At 43.6% G+C, this 19,262-nt stretch overlaps 2 protein-coding genes across 11 annotated transcripts in view; one reads left to right on the plus strand and one right to left on the minus strand.

The window, feature by feature from the left end:
- Positions 1–2,744, plus strand: part of SFI1 (SFI1 centrin binding protein) — a 175,550-nt gene extending 172,806 nt beyond the window's left edge. For 3 of the 6 annotated variants that reach the window (XM_056530373.1, XM_056530384.1, XM_056530357.1), the window contains one exon: positions 1,458–2,743. In XM_056530373.1, coding sequence (XP_056386348.1) covers positions 1,458–1,480 — 23 coding nt within the window. In that variant the 3' untranslated portion in view covers positions 1,481–2,743. Of the gene's footprint in view, positions 1–1,457 lie in introns of all 6 variants that reach the window. The other 3 variants (XM_056530334.1, XM_056530341.1, XM_056530364.1) reach the window with 1 other exon arrangement.
- Positions 1–19,262, minus strand: part of PISD (phosphatidylserine decarboxylase) — a 45,187-nt gene that overhangs the window by 13,870 nt on the left and 12,055 nt on the right. Inside the window, exons 1-5 of one of the 5 annotated variants that reach the window (XM_056530538.1) lie at positions 10,102–10,389; positions 8,835–9,000; positions 5,391–5,627; positions 3,410–3,542; positions 2,972–3,106 (exon numbers count right to left, since the gene is read on the minus strand). In XM_056530538.1, the coding sequence (XP_056386513.1) occupies positions 2,972–3,106; positions 3,410–3,542; positions 5,391–5,627; positions 8,835–9,000; positions 10,102–10,286 (856 nt within the window). In that variant the 5' untranslated portion in view covers positions 10,287–10,389. Of the gene's footprint in view, positions 1–2,971; positions 3,107–3,403; positions 3,543–5,390; positions 5,628–8,834; positions 9,001–9,709; positions 9,869–10,101; positions 10,390–19,262 lie in introns of those variants that run through there. The other 4 variants (XM_056530532.1, XM_056530556.1, XM_056530563.1 and 1 more) reach the window with 4 other exon arrangements.

Raw genomic sequence — 19,262 nt, forward strand, 5'->3', positions numbered from 1 at the left:
ACCAGGACATACATTTACGTCCGTGATTGTTAAGGGGTTAAACGGTATGAGAACAGTAGAGGCAGTGTGATGCTCTAGGAAATGTATTACTGAGAAAAATCATTTCACCAGCATTAACCCCTGAAGTCCAGGCTGATCCTCTAGCTGACCTCCCTGTCACTGGCCAGCACCTCACAGATGTGACTATGAAGGACATGCTACTACTGCTGAGAACCACTTTCCTCCATGATATGCATAAAGTGGTTAACCCTTTACATACTGAAATCAGACCTAGGTGACAGAGTGGATCACCTAGAAACAAAGTTTGGGGAATTTGCAGAGTCCCACAACTCTTTAATAGATTCTCATAATAAAATGGAAGATGAAATTGCTGCCCTCAAATCCAAGGTAGCGGATTTAGAAGACAGGAGCCGCCGCAACAATATCAAATTGCGCGGTATCCCAGAAACGGTATCGCCTGGCCTGCAGAGATTCCAGAGTACGTGCGCTTCCTACTGAAAGCTGCTCTCCCCGCATCTACTCCTCGTGACTTTGAGACTGACAGAGTGCATCGCATACCTCGCCCTAAACACCTGGAGGACTCTGTGCCACGTGATGTGTTAGCACGTATTCACTTCTTTGGGATCAAGGAACGTCTCCTGGAGTTTACTAGGCGCAACAACGGACTCCCTGCTCCATACCATCATGTGTCTGTGTATGCGGATTTATCCACCCCCACTCTTCAAGCACGACATGAGCTAGCACCGGTCACTATGGCCCTTCGCTCAGCTAAAATTCCCTACCGCTGGGGTTTTCCTATTAATCAGACACGAGCACTCTCTACATGATGTGCGTTCCATTGAAGAAGGGACAGTCTTACTCCGCTCCTGGGATCTCAACGTGGCGCAACGCCCTCGGCATGCTCGTGTGGAAAAACCTTGGTCTCCTACATGAATGTTTCAACGGCAGAACCCTAGTTCCTGGACAGTTTGGGCACCGGCGCAGTGACCATGTGCCTTTGGCTTCGGAATGGACTTTCACCCCACAAGGTTTAGGGTGACCTTACACCCTGTGTGTCTCCTCCTCTCTGTTTCGCAGTTTGCTCTCCGTGTTTTTTCTTTCTATATGTTTTGTTGTTACCAAAGTAGTGATGCTGTCTTATGATATTACATCTGATGCCTTGTCATTCTGCAACAGACGGGTACATGCTGGCTGGGAGGTGTGCCTTGTCTTCCGTATTCATATTTCTATCTACTATATGATGCTTCGATACATGTTATTTAGTAAGTCATAGGGATTACCATTTCAAACATAAATGTGAATGGTTTAAACGCACCACACAAAAGATCATATTTTTGGAGGGAAGCTCAACATCTAGGTTGTGATGTCCTATGTGCTCAAGAGACACATTTAATTGCTAAAGACGCGCATAGGATTAAACACCCGGCTTACCAACATATTTTCCATTCTCATTATAGCACAAAATCCAGGGGAATCCTGATCACAATCAAAAATAGTCTCCTTCGTTTGGAAAGATATTGTGACAGATCCGCAGGGCCGGTACGTAATCTTACGCTGCTCCATCAACACCACGCAACTCACTAGCCTCTCTGTGTACGCGCCTAATATGGGCCAGCTCCGCTTCACGAGCCGCCTACTCAGACGGGTCCGCAAAAACACTTGGGGTTCATTACTCATATGTGGGGACTTCAACATTACCTCTGACCCATCTATGGACTCTACCTCTCTCTCTCTCGCTTACCTTTTCCTTCACTTTCCACTTTTCTATGGGAACATGAATTGTACAATATCTGAAGAATTCACCACACTTCAGAGAGGGCATACACCTTTTACTCGGGTGTACATAACTCCTACTCTAGGATAGATATGTTTTTAGTCGACAGGGCTATATTGCCGCACACTTTGTCCTCTGTTATTGATATTATCAAATGGTCGGATCATGCCGCTATCTCACTCCAGTTGACAGATACTATATCCTCTCCCCCTTCCTACTCATGGCGTAGCAATCCATTTGTCTGGTCACACCCGCAATACGCGACACAATTAGCAAATGACATTTCGGAGTACTTTGCCTTTAATAAGGCCTCCACCACTGACAATGTCCTACTCTGGAATTGCCACAAAGCAGTAATCAGAGGATGCTGTATTAAATACAGCGCCTTTCTGAAAAAACACCACCAGAAACGAGTGGAAGACGCATTAGCCAAACTAAAGCAGGCCAAGGAAATTAACCAAACTGCACCTAATGTTACTCAATTGATTGCAAAACTCAACACTACCTACCCTTATGAAAAAATTCTGGCTATGGGAACAGGTCGTTTTCTATCCTTTCAGAAGCGTTGGGGATATTGGGCAGATTCAAGACACTGCATTGACATAACTGGAATATAGACATAAACCAATTGTCATCAAATGTTTCCCTGGCCATACATTCACCCATTAGCGATAAACCCCGCATTCACTAATGAACATCGATTGTTTGTTGGGTAGGGCATCACGTCATCTGATATTTGTTATTTTTGATCCTGAATGAGACACGCATTATATCTTTAACCCTGCCCTTCGGGCGATGTTTATGTGCTACTCACTACTTGGAAGTTTGTTTTAATGTTCTTTTGTGTTTGACCAGTTTGTGTTCCAGTACAAAGCTTGCGAACCAGGGAAGGTCTGCAATATGACAATCTGCACAATGCCTCGCTTGAGGCTTATGTATCTAAATGTCTCTGATGTACTGTTAAATGAAAAAGTTTAATAAAAAGTATTTGGAAAAAAAAAAAAAAAAAATCTGGGGAATTTGGAGTGCAATGCTTGTTACGTGATTAGGCAGAACCACCACTGGACACCTACATTGCCAACTTCAAGAAATACTTCATAAAATGTTTTATTGTTGTGGCAGATATGTATAAAATATATATTCAAGCAAAGTGTAAATGTTGCATTAACTTATTGAGAATCTAGGAAGATTAGTTACCTGGAAAATGCCGCCTATGATACACATTCCAGTCTGTTGGCGAGTGAAAGCAGTGATAGTCACCAGGGGCCAGGTAAATGACACAGTGATACAACTCATTTCCTTCCTTTGTTACTAGCTGGTCTTGGAATGAAGCTAGAGGAAAGAATATTTACCATTAAGGTAACAACAAAAATAAAAATCCTCGATAAAGGATGGACAAGTTCTATGTTTAGGTAAACTATACCTGCTGTTCTACAACTAAGACATTTGCAATAAACAAGTAATACAATATTGGTGTGTTATCTAGAAAGGATGTAAAGCATGAAGAATTTAGTCTTATACTAAGAGAACTCTTAAGACATGTTAAGCCTGCTAAATAAAATACATAGGAACTAAAAAGTGAGCTGTTCTGCCAACCATTAGACATAGTATGACCAATGCTGTTCTTACTCTTACTGATGGATAGATTATCAGTCCAGGTCTGTGGTCCTAAGAATGATTCCAGTGAATAGGTTACCCCTTTAACCTGCTCCACCTCACAGTTTTTTACTCTGCCAAAATGCAGAATTTTTCCATCAGATGGGCTGATCTGGAGAAGACACAAAGGATTAAGTTAGTTTATAGAAGACATACCGAGCTGGTTTTACTTTGCAACTCAATATCTAGGTCCAGTTACTGGGTTACAGTGTATGAGATGCTCACAGCTCTATCAAAACAAGTTCTCATTTCATCAACTGAACAAAGTAAAGGTATATTTACATGGAACAGTAGTGTGCAGTGCTGTCAAAAACTGCATGGCATTAACTGCACACATTTTTCTCAGCCATGCTGTTTTTGTAGGTGAAAATGTTATATATATATATATATATATATATATATTATATATTTTTTTTTTTTTTTTACACAACTGTACAAATTCTTCCACAATCTCCCCATAGAACGCAGACTGAGCTGAGCCTGGTCTATTTACTGAACGGGGAAGACTAAGACAAGCCACTGCCAATTAGGGGGATGCATTAGACAATCACAGCAACATATCAGGTTGCACAATATATACACCAACAAGACTGAATCATATCACAGAAAAGGTATCAGTGATTATTAATAAAGTGTTTGCAATAAAACAGCAAAAGCCACATAAAAACTAGGGGGGGGGGGGGGTTATCAAGCTGGCAAGATTATTCCTTGCCCATAGCAACCAACCTGCACTCAGCTTTCATTTCTCATATGGGTAACAGAGAATCTTACTATAAAGGCAACTTGATAAGTTACTCCTAGATGTTCATATATACAAGTGAAGCAGCATACTTATGGCACTATACCGTGAACCCCAAAGATTGGCATGAACACAGTGAACAATGTGGAGCAATAATTGAAGTCATCTTAACCCCTCCATTAATAGTACAGCTATAAATAAATACTTTACTGTTATAGCCAAGACGTATCAGTAAATAGTAATCATTATAGGGGTACTCTGGGGAAATAAACTCATCCCCTATCCACAGGGGATAAGTATCTAATCGTGGGGCGTACAACAGTTGGTTAAGACAGGACTTTACACATTAGATCATTAGGATCCATCAACACTTAAAGTAAAAGGACAGCTTATGTCATATCTAAATGGGCCGTAAAAATTTGGGTCCTTTGATTGCATTATCAAAGGACCCAAATTTTACGGCCCATTTAGATATGACATAAACTGTCCTTTTACGTTCAGTGTTGATGGATCCTAATGATCTGTCCTATTCACAGAATTGAAAGGGAAAGTCCACCTAGACAGATATCTGTGGAAAAGTCAATCTGCCATATTGAAATTTTGGGGTCACTGCCATCCCCGCAGCCACTGGAATTTTGTTCATGCTAAACAACAAGTCTGTTTCAAAAGCAAAGAAGAGGTTAATTGGTGATTTATCATTTTAACTTATGGTGTCACCCAAAACTTTTACAAACTACAAATAAGTTACTTAGAAATTGGCCTTCTAAAATCCTTAAATGTATGCCCAGATTTCGAATGCTGTGTTTTATTTCCAGACGCAGTCATTACTGAGCAGGGTCTCTTATGCCTTAGGAATATTAAATGCCTGTACACATTAGATGAAAGATGGTCAAACAAGAAGATTACTAATGTTTAAGGGGTGTCCTGAGACTCCACTAATGGTAGAAGTTGGTAGAAAGGAGAACTGGGATTGTAAGATGTCAACATGCCCTATAAACTGTTCCTGCAGGCAATAAGCTGCTGGCAGGAGGCTTATTCCCCTTTCCCTATATAAGAACACAGACTTGACAAGCATGGCAGTGTATAGGGCAATGGGGAAAATAGCGGTTTGGCCAACTGTTATCTGAAGTATATCAGCATGCTCTTCATGTGTAGCCATCGGTGTGGGATTTTGCTTTGAGACTGTTCCACTGTAAACTTGGCAAAGCATCTTATACGTACCACACTATGGGAGTCACATACAGGTCGTGCTTGTGGCTTCAGTTTCCTGCGGAAGAACTCGCTGAGATTTCGGTAATGGTGTAAATCTTCCACTGCTGCCTCTTTCATGTTCACACCAAATGTCCAAATATACAGACTGTAAACAGGTTTCCTCAACCATGTTGGCAATTCCACCTGGTTCAGACGACCCCAAGCCCGAGAAAGAAGTCTGGTTGGCACAGACTTGTAGATGGCAACCTGTAAAAGTAAAATAGAATTTACTACATGAAGCACTCAGCTATGGATTGCCTCAAAAAGTACATGGATTCAAAATTAAACAGTGCTCAGGTCCAGCTTCACAGAACTCACTGTCCATTACTAAGCAACACTAGGAAGTCATATACCCTTGATGATCGAGCAACTGGATCTAAAACTCATGTAAGTTTAGTTATTAATAACTAATACACACATGTGAAATGCAGTCTTAGAAATCCAAATCTACAAAGGAACAACTTACTGGTATATATTATCTGCCATCAGTGAGCAGGGTCTATATATTTTTTAAAGGGGTCATGTAGAAAAGAAAATTTAAGGACGGGTTGAGGCTTTTAAGCCATGAAAATGAAAAAGTTTGTTCTATTCACAGTTCCTAGCTTCAGCACACAGGTGGTTTTCCACCAAACAGCATTACAGCATAGTGAAATGTGCTACATACATGCTCCAGAAGGTACCAATATTTAGAGCACCTTAATCTATACTAATGATACCTACGCAGAACTTTTAAGAGCTTATCAATACTGAAGGGCACGGTCACAAAGGTTTTGCCATGTCCCAAAGACAATTCAAAAGTATTGACTGGCCGGGGTCTAAGTGTTCAGACCTCAAAAGTTTGCTAAAACGAGTTGGGAAAATAATGTACGGCTGAACGTTTCTCTCTCCACTCTCTGAACAGGAGAGAGTACATTTAGAGTTTTCTTCTCATGACTTGTTATAGTGATCAGTCAGGGTTTAAACCAGTGGTCTCATCTGTGGCCCTCCAGATGTTGCAAAACTTCCACTCCCAGCATGCCCAGACAGCCAAGCTGGGAGTTGAAGTTTTGCAACATCTGAAGGGCCAAAGTTTGAGACCACAGAAAAACTATCAAAACTGACCAATCTCTGGAAAGAGCTGTAAGAATAAGGCACTAAGTGAGTTGTCTCCCAGTTCTGTGCCACATGACAGAGAGACTTAGGCTAAGTTTCCACTTGACAGTTTTTTGGTAAAATCAGCCACTGCAGTTTGAGCCAAAGCCAGAGATGGATTAAAAAGGAATGTGAAATATATACGAAGGACTTATACTTCTCCTTCCTGCTGGATCCACTTTTGGCTTTGGTTTAAAAACTGCAGTGGCATTTTTCCCAAAACAACTGCCAAGTAGAAACGCAGCCTTACAATGTAAGCCTATGTGTCTGTCTTAGTTGACGGAACAGAGAGAAGCGCTCAGCATCACGCTTCTCTCCCCGCTCATTCTAGCAATTGCTCAGGTCAGAACACTTGAAGTGACTAGTTTTGGTGTCATAGCTCCCTATTCCATGCAGATCTACCTGAATGTCCAGTAATGCACAACATTACCCTCTCCAGCAAAGTGGTTCATAAAATATAACCATTTCTAGATTGATCTGTGTGAAAAATGTCTAAAGAGTAAGAGGACCATGAATATCATAGGGAGCCTGACCAATCTCAGAGTGACTGGCAATAATATCTGTTTTCTATATAGATATAGCCCAGAAGAGCAGCACTCCAGATGATCTTGTAATGTATAAGGTGCCAACAGCCAGAACCTAGATGCACAGTCCACAGATACAAAAAAAGAAAAAATAGAGAATACTGCAGTGTTCTATAAATGTAATGTACAATAGAGAGCCTTCTAGACATTTCTTCTGGTGGGTCTGCCTTATTTTCACAGGCAGGGTAAATTACCATGCACCGGATGTGAATTCCTCCCAAAAGGGGTTATACAGTATAGCACACCCCATCCCAGTAACAGCGCCACTCTAGCCCATGAGCAGTGTTTAGAAGTGCAGTCTAGTCCAATTCAAACCTTTTAACACTATATAATCCATCCCTTTAAACGTTATGCCCAAGATGGAAAGTTTAAATGTAGGCCATCATTTTTTATTATAGCATTCTAAGGGCTTTTCCCATGTAATTGCATTTATAATATATCTATCATAAATGTGTGGTTAGTGGTGGGTGCCAACAACCCTCAAGAGTATTAAAAGTATGAGGAAATAGTAATCTCAATTTTGGTGCTCCTCTGGCTCTTGTTGGTTACGACTGGCATTCAGACAGCATTACCATGGCCCACTATTGTAAAGAATCACCTTCAGTTTATGAATAGGAGAAGAGCCTAGTGGTTAGACATTATTGGCATTAAAAACTATTCCCTGTATTCATATTCTACTGACTCCATGCGGTTTATTCACAGAACTTGAACAAACTTCAAAGCCCTTGGAAATCTGTATAGCTAACAAGCAAAGCTACAGTATATATAACCATTAGCTACTACAGGCTTGTCTGAGCACAATACACCTTGGATGAAGCAAGGTCACACTGCATAGAGATAAGGGTTTAGTGTAAAAAGGTTTCACTTCACATATAGTTTTCTACAGGCAGCACAGACAGGACTGTCACATCTTACGACACCATAACTGATTCCTCAAAGTCAAGGACACTGAGAAAACGAGGAAAATATCCCTGCCAGACAAAGCCTCACCCTCCTCCAGAACATCCAGACAAAAGTCAATAGAGAAAATGGTCTGCTCCAGATTATAGTAATTATTAAAAAGAATAACCCCATTGTTGCCCCCCAAAATGAGATTCACATGAGGTTTCCATGTTGAAAAGGCATCCCTGTAAACACTAGTCTTGGAAAACAGAAAATTCTAATCTGCTTTTTGATGAGAAAACCCACATTTCCCTGTGTTCATCTGCCATAGTCACGTCTGGCTTCACACTGCAGATATGACCATCCATGCAAATGTGCAGCCAGATACCGATCAGCATGGAGGTGACATTTCTTCCAGACAAACAAAGGACACTGAGAAATCAGCTATTCCCAGCGCTGCCCTACACTACATTTATATTAGTGAGCGCATTCCCAAAGCTAGGGACAATAAACTTCGATGTCTTAGAAAAACAAAAACATAAGTCAAAGATTAAAGGAGTCATACAGTCAAATACAAATAATGCTTAATCATTCTATAACAATGTATTGCATTTTTCTATGACATTTAAAAGTTAAAAAATCCAATTCTACTTTTACCCATCTGTAGTTTGTTACAAAGTATCTCACATAGCAGCAGCCTTGGGGGGTGGTCCCCAGAAAGTAGAGATAACATGACTGCTGTTATAGAAGACTAAGCCTTACATGTGGTTTACTTATTGGACAAAAGTCTGGAAATTGCAAGGGGCAGGAAACTTACCCTGCTGGTAGGTCGCCATCCCACTCTGGCCAAGGGCCTAAGTGCAGCAAACGGTAAGAGGTAATAAAGGATTGTCAGAGGCCAGGAACGCAGTTTCAGTGCTGACCTAGACATACAGGTCAGCTGCCCCAACCTCCGTCTGAGAGCCAGCTGAGGGAACTGCAACCTGTGGGATCAGATACAAGTGTCAAAAAATCCTGCAATGGTCCAGGTCAGCGTTTCCCAACCAGTAAGCCTCAAGCTGTTGGAAAACTACAACTTCCAGCATGCCCAGATAGTCTATGGCATGTTGGGAGTTGTAGTTTTGCAACAGCTGGAGGCACACTGGTTGGGAAATACTGGTCCAGGCACTGCTTCAGTTATGGCTTCTACACAATAGAAGCACAGTCATAACTATTACACAACAGAATTGAAAGTGCCCAATAGATAGAAGACGTTACTGCAAAGGACATGTGGAACACTGCAGCATTAATGCCCACACATCAGCCTGAATTATATTAATCTATAGAAAAAAAAACAAGTAAAAAAGCTAAATCATTCTTCAGCCACTTAAGAAAACATTAAAACGTTCAAGCTGCAAGTGGAATATAACCTCTCGCATATACTGAGGACCTTTCATATTGGAGTATCGGATACAGACGGCTCACTGAATTATTCATGGCTGATTATGATCCCCAGGCTAAGCAGATTCTCAGCTCCTTCCATAGAATACTGATCACCAGACATACTGTAAAGAAACTAAATGTAGTCAAGACGCCTACAAATCCCAACCATCCTAATGCAAACATAACATTTCAAACGCAGAAAAGGAAGGCCAGCAAGTACCGCTTGTACCGTTCCATGTAGTCGTGTGAGAAAAAAAAAAAGTAACAAACCTTCTCAGAGTCACTAGCATGAACAGATGCTGGGCTCAAGATCTTCTACGTTGCCGGCAACTAGAAGATGAGGTACCCAGTAACCAGGGCCGCCTCTCGCTCCCCCTTTTCACTGCAGACAACCAACGACCAATCCCTGCCTTGCTGCCTCTTTCCCTATCCATCCTTTCCAGAGACACATTCCTCTCCGTCCCGGTGCCTCATTCACAGAGCACAATGCTGAGCCAGCTGCTTTTCTGCCCGACTGGCTACACAGTAAGCATCATTCTCTCCCTCCTCCCCCTCACTCCACTGCATACATAAGGAGCTTTTGCCTAATTAGGCCAAACAAAAGCTTAGCCATTGCTCTCTCTGTCCTTCCCTGTCTCAACTAACCCGCAAGCTGAGGGTACCTGAAGCGTGCCCGTCTGGTGGAAGGGCTAGTGTCCAATTTTGCTGGTTCTGATGGGTCAGCTTGCTCTTCCCTAGCAGAGTTGGTGGCACTGGCTGCTCGTGTCCTGCGAACATGAAGTTTCACTTTGCGCAGGTTACATCTGGAGGGTAGAGAATTTACTAGAGGTTTCCGACATCTCACCATCGCCACAAGTACAAGCTGGGAGCAACCTGGCCCCTCTGTGACAGGCACATCATCAGGGCTGAGGCCGCTGGTCTTTCAGCCTCCCACTCTGGTGCAGGATGTGACGACAGAGATTAATACTCCGTAATAAGCAGGTTTCTACCTTTTGCTCCTCCTTCACCTCCTCATCAGATGGGAGTTCCGCTGTCCTTGTGAGAGCCTTATCAGAGTACTAGACACATCACCTAATGAGCGTAAAGCCACACAAATAAAAAAGGGATAACTAAGCCAAATGTTATTTCCTTCTGACCACAAGTCACATTCTACTGAAGAGGTATTTTGAATTCAAAGACCTAAATGGAGTCAAATTTTTTTTTTACATTTACCTATGCAATATACCATATTGGAATTAGTAATCATAGGATTTTACCTCACCACATCTCATTCTGGTTCCTGTCACCCCAGGAACAGGCTGGTTGGTTCATACACCCATTGGGAGCTATTGCTGCATTCTGCTGCTTGTGTGCAAATGGCCATGGTTGCAGAAAAAGTATGCTTCATGTCCTATGCATCACAATATGAAAGAATGTCTCAGGCAACATGTTAACAGAATTAAAGTATACCCAACTGTTCAATAAAAAAAAAGAAAATGCCATGTTCATTTAATATATCTGTGTTTCTAAAGCTATTGATTTGTCATGCTACTTCAATGCCACTGCTACTTTCTGTTCCCTGGTTTTGAGTGGGTATGAACCAGTCTGAGAAGCTGCAAAGCAATCTAAAATTTTAAATCAAATATTTTTAACTAAATTAGCATGTAAATAAGGTTTTATTAGTTTTAATTTCTGAACAATTACACACACATCAATACCAAATAGGTTTATTTTTATCAAGGGGGGGAGGGGTGATGTATGTGGGTTTTTTTATTTAATTTTTTACACTTCATTAGTCCCTTAGGGGACTTTAAGAAGGAATCAGAGTCCTCGTACAGATCAATCGGAAAAGGAGACAGGGGGCGCTCCCTTTATATAGTATATCGACTTTGTGTGACCCTCCACCACACCTCGGTGATATACTGACCAGTATAGGTGACAATACAGGATCCTGTGGAATAAGGGGTCGTAGCTCACAAAAGGGCTATTGTGAGTGTAGTGTGGATGGTTCAAATGGAGGCTGCTGCACTCCGACCGGGACTGGACTCTTGTGAAAGAGCCAGTAAAGATACACAATTGCAACTGGAAAGAAAAAAGCCTGTCTTGGGAGGTGCTGCTCACGCAGGTCACAAAATGGAGAGACTCAGGTCAGCACAGGGCAAGTAGGTTTATTGACAAAACGGATAAGGCATTTAGGCACATACAGAGTGCCTTCCTAAGGTCCAAATGTACAATGCAATCCTCCCCCTCCGCACGGTCTTCTGGTGATCCATATAACTAGTGCACCCCATTGCTATTATTAACCAGTCTGAGTGCCATTGTGTGCCGCTATGGGTGGCCCAAGAAACAGATCTAAACGCTCTAAGACTGTGGCTGAAGCTGCTCGACCTTCGTCTGACGATGATAACTCCTCGGAGGACAGGCACTCCAAGGCTAGCGGGCAGTCGCGGAGTGAATTTGAAGCCCCCCTCTACTAAAAGTGGCGGCCAATGCTGCGAAGGCGTTAAGCCAGTTCTCTAGACCGTCGGGATTCCCTGGTATATCCTCCCCTGGTCTGTCCATGTCTCTGGCTAATTATTCTCAAGGTCCACCGCCACCTTCCCCTGAACAGATGCAGAATGATGCGGTTTCAATAGACCAGCGATTTAATGAAATGTTGGCGGCTATTACTTCATGTTACACCTCTATGATCTCTAAAGTGGATGAACTTAGACAAGAAATCATCATTCTCCGCCACGAGACTCAGAAATTAAGAGAATGCACTACAGAGGTGGAGCACAGGGTTTCTGCAGTGGAGGACACCTTGCGCCCTGTCCCTCCGAAAATTGCTGACTTGCAGCGTCAATTTAGGGGAGTGGTAGACAGAGCTGATGACTTTGAAAATCGCCTCTGGCGGAACAATATTCGGCTGGTGGGCCTTCTGGAAAGGCAGAGGGTGCAGATTAGGGATCGACCGTTATCGTTTTTTTAGGGCCGATACCGATAATCTGTCACCTTTCAGGCAGATAGCCGATAACTTATACCGATATTCCGGCATAAGTTATTGGCTATTTCAAACACCCCCCAGCGGGGCAGAAGCCGTTGCAGATCAATGACTTAAAGCGGGCGCTTTAAATTAATGAACTGCAGCGGCTTTTGCCGGCCCAGAGACCGCCGCCTCCGCCCGCTTCTCTCCCCCTGCCTGTCCTGGGGTCCTGAGTCTAACCACCACAGTTGCCCCATCGCCTCCCCCCCCCCCCCAAAATCCTCTGCCCACATACCGTTGCTGCCCCCCCATCCTCTGCCCACATACCGCCACCCCATCGCCTCACACCATCCCCGGTGTTATAATTACCTGTTTCTGGGGTCCACGATACTTCTGGCTTAGTCGGCGCCCTGTGATGTCACTGTGCGCACTGACGGTGATGTTGCGTTGGGGACGTCACTCTTCATTGCTCAGCGCACAGCAACAGCGCAGGAACCAGAAGGATTGCAGACCCCAGGAACAGGTAATTATAACACCAGGGATAGGGGGAGGCGATGGGACAGCGGCGGTATGTGGGCAGAGGATTGGGGGGGGGGGGCGATGGGGCAGCGGCATGTGGCCAGAGGACGGGGGGAGGCAATGGGGCAGCGGCGGCAACGGTCGTCTCTGGCCGGGGGGGGGGGGGGGGGGCATTATTGGCAAGGTAGTTGCTGATACCGATTATGTCCAAAATCGTGATTATCGGCCGATAATATCAGCCAAACCGATAATCGGTCGATCCCTAGTGCTGATCCTGTGGCATTCCTAGAATCCTGGCTCAAAGAGATTTTGCCTGCTGATACCTTCTCTCCCTTCTTCTCAGTGGAATGGGCCCATAGGGTCCCAGCCAGGCCTCCTTTCCCAGGGGGGGGCCACCCCGGCCCTTCCTGGCTAAGATCTTGCACTTCAAAAATAGAGATGCTATGCCTGTGGGATGTGAGGCTTAAAGGGGAAGTTCTCTTCTGTGACGGCAGAGTTTCCTTAAGAAATCAAAGGATATCGTTATGCTATGTTGTACTTGGCTTGCCTAAGAGCGGTGGACGAAACCACCATGAAAATTTTCACTTCACCCTCCTAGGCATTGCAGTGGGAGGAGGCTGCCCCTCGAGCTGCTCAGCCGCCAGACTGATCTCCCTATTGGACTACTTGTTCCCTTCCTAGTTAGTTAATGGTGTTAGTTGACCGAGGTACGAGTTCCCGTTAGAACCTTCCCATGGCAGAGGGTTAGAAGGTTAACCAGCCTTTAGTTATTCTGTTGAGGTGGCGGGAGGAGGTGGTTCAGTGGATACTAAGTAGCTCTTGTTCTCGCCTGATTTTGTTATTGTTTAGGGTCTAGGTCTGCACTTGTTCAGTTAGAGTTAGACAGGGAATTGTTCTGGGAATGTTTTACAGTTCTTATCTGTTATTGCCATTCTGTGTTGTTGTGTCCAATCGGTCTGCGTTTGTAGTCTGGATGAATGAGGTGTGCCTGGAAGCTCTCCTCATGAAGCAATGTGTGCATGGTGCATTTTCCCTTTCTTCCCTTTTGTTCCATGACGGGGTCCCTTAAAGTACTTAGTTGGAACGTCCATGGCCTTGATTCAAAATTCAAGAGGGCGCTGTGCCTTGACTTTGTTTACAGGAAACCCACCTTACGGGTCAGAAAGTGTTGGTCCTCAAGAGAGCGTGGGTGTCGAGGGGGTATCCTCCTTATTCCTCTTCAGCTAGGGGAGGTTTCTGTTCTGGTGTCTAAGCCCCTCCCATTGGTGATCTTGCAAGTTTCCTGTGACCTTTTTTTGCAGATATGTTATCCTGCATTGTTCTTTGTCTTCTTTCTGTTTCACGTTGGTCTCTTTGTATGTGCCTCCACCTTTCCATATTGCTCTGTTAAATTCACTTACGGACAATTTCACTCCTTTCCCTACTGACCCTGTTCTTTTAATAGGAGATTTCAACGTTGTTCCGGATCCTCGGCTCAATCGCACCAGTGCTGTGGACCCAGGATCTTCTGCATGAGCTTCTTGGCGTCTGGTGTTGGGCCTCACTGAACTTTGGAGATGGAAGTATCCCGATGATTCTGTTTTCTCTTTTTATTCCTCAGAGCACAAGTCTTTCTGGTATTGACCTTGCATTTGCCATGGCTGACCTACTGCCAGCGGTGAGTGATGTGTGTTACACTAATCGAGGCATCTCAGATCATTCTGCATTGACAGTTACTTTGTCCCTGGGCCCCATCTGTCCTCTTGGTTATAAAGAATGCATCCAGGGTGGCTTCAGGTGGAGGAGGTCTCTTCCGCTTATGAGGTTGCACATAGTGATTATTGGGCACATAATAACTCTCATCCTGATGTCTAAGTCCAATGGGATGCCTATAAAGCAACTATTCAGGGGGTGCGTTTTTGGCTGGGATGGCAGGTAGTAGCATTAAAGACTGAAATTGGGGTGGGGCGCTTGAGGAAGCAGCGGTTAGGGACCCTAGCCCAGATGCAGAAAGGGCATGGGCTAAGGCACAGAGGTCTCTTGATTTTACAGAAGGATCAAGTTCACCTGAAACTGTTAGATCGAGAGGCGGCATTATTTGAGTTTAGGGACAAAAATGGTAAATTGCGGGTTTATTTTCCCTGCGACTATTAATAGGGTGTTTCATTCCTTTTATAGGTCCTTATACTCTTCATCTTCTCAGGTTGCAACAATAAAGAAGACAGAAGGCATGTCATCCATAACACAAAGAACATTTTAGCAAAAGTGAAAAGGTTATGTAAAACATGCACTGCAGGCACACAAAGCTATAATGCAGGAAGACAAGCCACCACAGTAAAGCAATAGCAGCATGGCATCCTGGGACCCATGCTGCTATTGCATTACTGTGGCCGGCATGATAATGTTTTGGAGTGTGTCTTTTCACATGTAATATATATCGCTGCTTGCACTTTATGTCAGTTCCTATTATTATTTGTAAAAATCGATTAGTTAGCCGATTATTGGTACGATTAATCAGATAAGAAAAAAACGGGATTAAGGGACCAGGGAAGGGTTAACGGAAAAGGGGGGACTGCATTGTAAAAAGTTAACAGGGGTAAAAGAGAGGGAACAGCAAATGAAGGGTTAACAGGGGAGAAGAGAGCGGGGACAGCACCTAAAAAGTTAATCGAGGAGCCTCTCTGCATCAGGAAGATCAGTCACTGCACAGGATGGAGACATTGAGAGTGGACCTTCTGGACGAACAGGGCGCTCCCGCAATGCCAGGACCGGAGGCTACTTGTCATTGGAGGCATCTAGGACAAGGAGGCAGCACTGGCGGTCTCAGTGCTGGAGGCAGGCCGAAGATGTTGCAGGCCGGCAGTATCTTCAAAAAGGCACCCAAAGGAATTGAAGAGTAAAGGGAGGAGGGGGACATGTAGGGGCTAAGGAGCTAAAAGGCGGGAAAAATAGGAAAAAATTGGCCATGCCTGCTAATGACTGAGGCCACTTCCCAACAACTGATTAATCGATGATGGAAATTGCCGGCAACTAATTCCATTATTGATTTGAGCTGAAAATATTGATCAATAATTTTTGTTATTGCTCTTTGTCTCCTGCCATTTGCTTGCATACCTTTTGTGACTATGTGTTATTGCACTGTACTTTTTATGTTATGCTCCTAGTGGAGGGGGTCCTGGCCTGCCACCCCTCTTTTTTCCCACCACATTTTTATTATATGATATTGTTCTCAAAATAAAGTTTTCTATTTTTTCATTTGTATATTGTTTAGTCGCTCAATTTTTTCTTCTTGTTTTGTATGGATATGGGAGAGTACATGGCTTTGAACACTATATAGGGGTTACACATTTATTGTGGGGAGTGTGGCATTAGATACAACACCATGCACTAAAAATGTGACAAAACTGTGGTACAGTTAAGCCAAATAAGGCTACCTTCACACTGCCATATGACTTCGCTATTCAGAGCTCTGTCGGCAACTCTGTCAGAATGACAGGCGTTTGGCAGAGGAAAAAAAATAGTGCATGCCCTATTTTTTTTTTCTCTGGTAAATTCCGCTAAACTACCGGATCCCCGATGGACCCCATTAACGGAATGGGGTCCGTCGGGACCCGGCAGTTTTCATTGTGCTCCATCCAGTTTCATGGTCTGTTCAGTGCAAGAAAAAAGTGCAGAAAGGACCCTAAACCGGATCGATGCCAACAACCGTGTGAAAGCACCCTAATAGTTCGTCTAAACGTAGGCAAGAATGTGTAAAGGTTCACCAGATTTATAAAACAGCATGATGCACTGTGATTAATCTGGCACGTTCTTAAACTATCTAGTCTATGTTTACACTGTTCAAAAATCAGACAGTTTAAGGGTGCATTAACACCACGATTATTCAATACGGTGACCGGATCCGGCTAAGAGATGTGAAAACCGGGCACTTTCATATCCCAACCAGACTCGTCCCGCATCTCAATCATTTCAATGTGCCGACCGAAGTTAGTGTTAAAGTTATACTACGGTTTTCAGTCCAGTCACAAAACCGTATACGGGGCAAAAATTAGCCGACAAGTCACTGTCTTACTCCGGTCGGCTCATTCAAATGAATGAGATGTGGGACGGATCCGGCTGGGATACAGGAGCACCTGGTTTTTACATCTCCCAGCCGGATACGGTCACCGTATTGAAGAATCGTGGTGTGAATGCAGCCTTAGTATACCTGGGCCAATGATTCAGGGGCTTGCTTGTAAGCACATGAGTAACTATTTAAGTATTGATAATTTGACACACAGATATAAGCTATTGTTTTGTTTTATATTTTTACAGTTGATGTCTACCTGAGAAGTTTATTATATGTAGGTTATTACTTTATCATTTCTCTTATTGTAATGGTACGTTTACAGATGGATTTGCATTTGCTGCATCCTTTTTTGCATATTGCTGATGTAGACCTCATAACCTGGGGTGGGGTTTAAATAAAATAAACATGACATGTAATGATAGGTAACACCCTTCCATCAAGATTCTAAACAAAATTCTATAGTTAAAGAAAAATAAAAAACACACCATGCTCCCTACATGAAATGACTGATCACAATCCGAAAGTGTACGTGAAGTCCAGCTATCGCCACTGTTACAATATTCACATTACATCCCAACACCATCTCAGCTTCCTACCACTTTAGATCCATACACAATAAATACCAATGAAAGCCTGAACAAGCCCACAGAGTGACATTGTTGGCCCATCTTTATGAAATCCCAAACTACTGTACACAATACATGTCTTTGTGCCTACAACAGAAAGCCTTGGTGATAAGTTCTGCCGAGCAAAATGCTGAGCAATAATTTCCTATACTTTATAATAACCCAGTAAAAAAAATCCTGACTGCTTCAATTTAACCCTTACGATGTCATAGGTATCAGTAGAATTTTAAGTACAAATAATTTATTTAATATTATTTATATTTTTATTAGGCTTCTTTCACACTAGTGAAGAGGCTTACTTACAATCTGACATTAGAGGGGTACTCCGCTGCTCAGCGTTTGGAACAAACTGTTCCGAACCCTGGAGCCGGCACTGGGAGCTCGTGACGACATAGCCCCGCCCCCTCAATGCAAGTCTATGGGATAGACTTGCATTGAGGGGGCAGGGTGGGGCGTGACATCATGAGGGGGCGGGGCTACGACATCACAAGCTCCCGTCACCGGCTCCAGAGTTCGGAACAGTTTGTTTCAAACACTGAGCAGCGGAGTACCCCTTTAATGGCTTTTTTTTCTCCTACTTTGTCTGCCATTTAGTGCTGGGAGATATGACCAAAAAGGAGTATCACGGTATTTCAGTTTTTTTTGTATTTATTTATTTGTTTTTTACATTGAGACTTGCATTGAGGTGGCGTAGCGGAACTAAATGGGCTTTTGGAACTAAATGATCTGAACACTGGGGCAGTGGAGTACCCTTTTAAATAGATGTAACAAACAACCCTACAGCCTCCAGCTGTTGCAAAACTACAACTCCCAGCATGTTGGACTATATAGTAGTGTATAGTATAGGTCAGTGTTTCCCAACTAGGGGTGCCTCCAGCTGTTGCAAAACTACTACTCCCAGCATGCCCGGACAGCCGTTGGCTGTCCGGGCATGCTGGGAGTTGTAGTTTTGCAACAGCTGGAGGGCCTCAACAGCTGGATAGTAACGCTGCATAGACGCTGCATACACATACTAGGCCGGAGCCTGCCCGGAGTGGAGAAGAGGACCCCCGGAGAAGAAGGACAGCCCGGACCGGTTCACCCTCCACCCGGAATGCCGCCGGACACTACAGGAAGGATGGATGGCCCGGACCACCCCCATTACGGGCAAGTTTAATTTTTTTTATTGACTCGGAGGGTGGGGGAGGGGCCCGACCGGTATAGCTGCATGGGCAAAAATTCATACCGTGGGAGAAAAAAAAATAAACGGTATCCGGTTCATACCGGTATACCGCCCAGCACTACTGCCATTAACGTCTGTTATTGTAACAGTGCCTAACGGGAGTTGTAATGGGCAAAAAGGATCCCATTCACTTGAATGGGATTCCTCTAACGTCCGTTATAACTCCCATTATTGCAGCCAAAGACAGTGGGAGAAAGACGTGTCGAAAACAGTAGTGTGAAAGGAGCCTTACATGAAATGTAACAATAGGTTACACTCTTATCAAGCTTCTAAACAAAATTCTGCATATGGCATGTCTGTGGCGAACACATCACACCTACTAAAATCAAAGTTCCTATTATGGAGAATTCTTACATGCTGCTTATGCCTAGGTCTACACCAACATATCTTCAGAAACTAACAGAAAAATACCAAATGTCAATAAGGAGCCTGGGATGAAAAATGGCCTGTTTATATACACAACT

Source organism: Hyla sarda, chromosome 1 (assembly GCF_029499605.1).
Source record: "Hyla sarda isolate aHylSar1 chromosome 1, aHylSar1.hap1, whole genome shotgun sequence".
Classification (NCBI taxonomy): Eukaryota; Metazoa; Chordata; class Amphibia; order Anura; family Hylidae; genus Hyla; species Hyla sarda.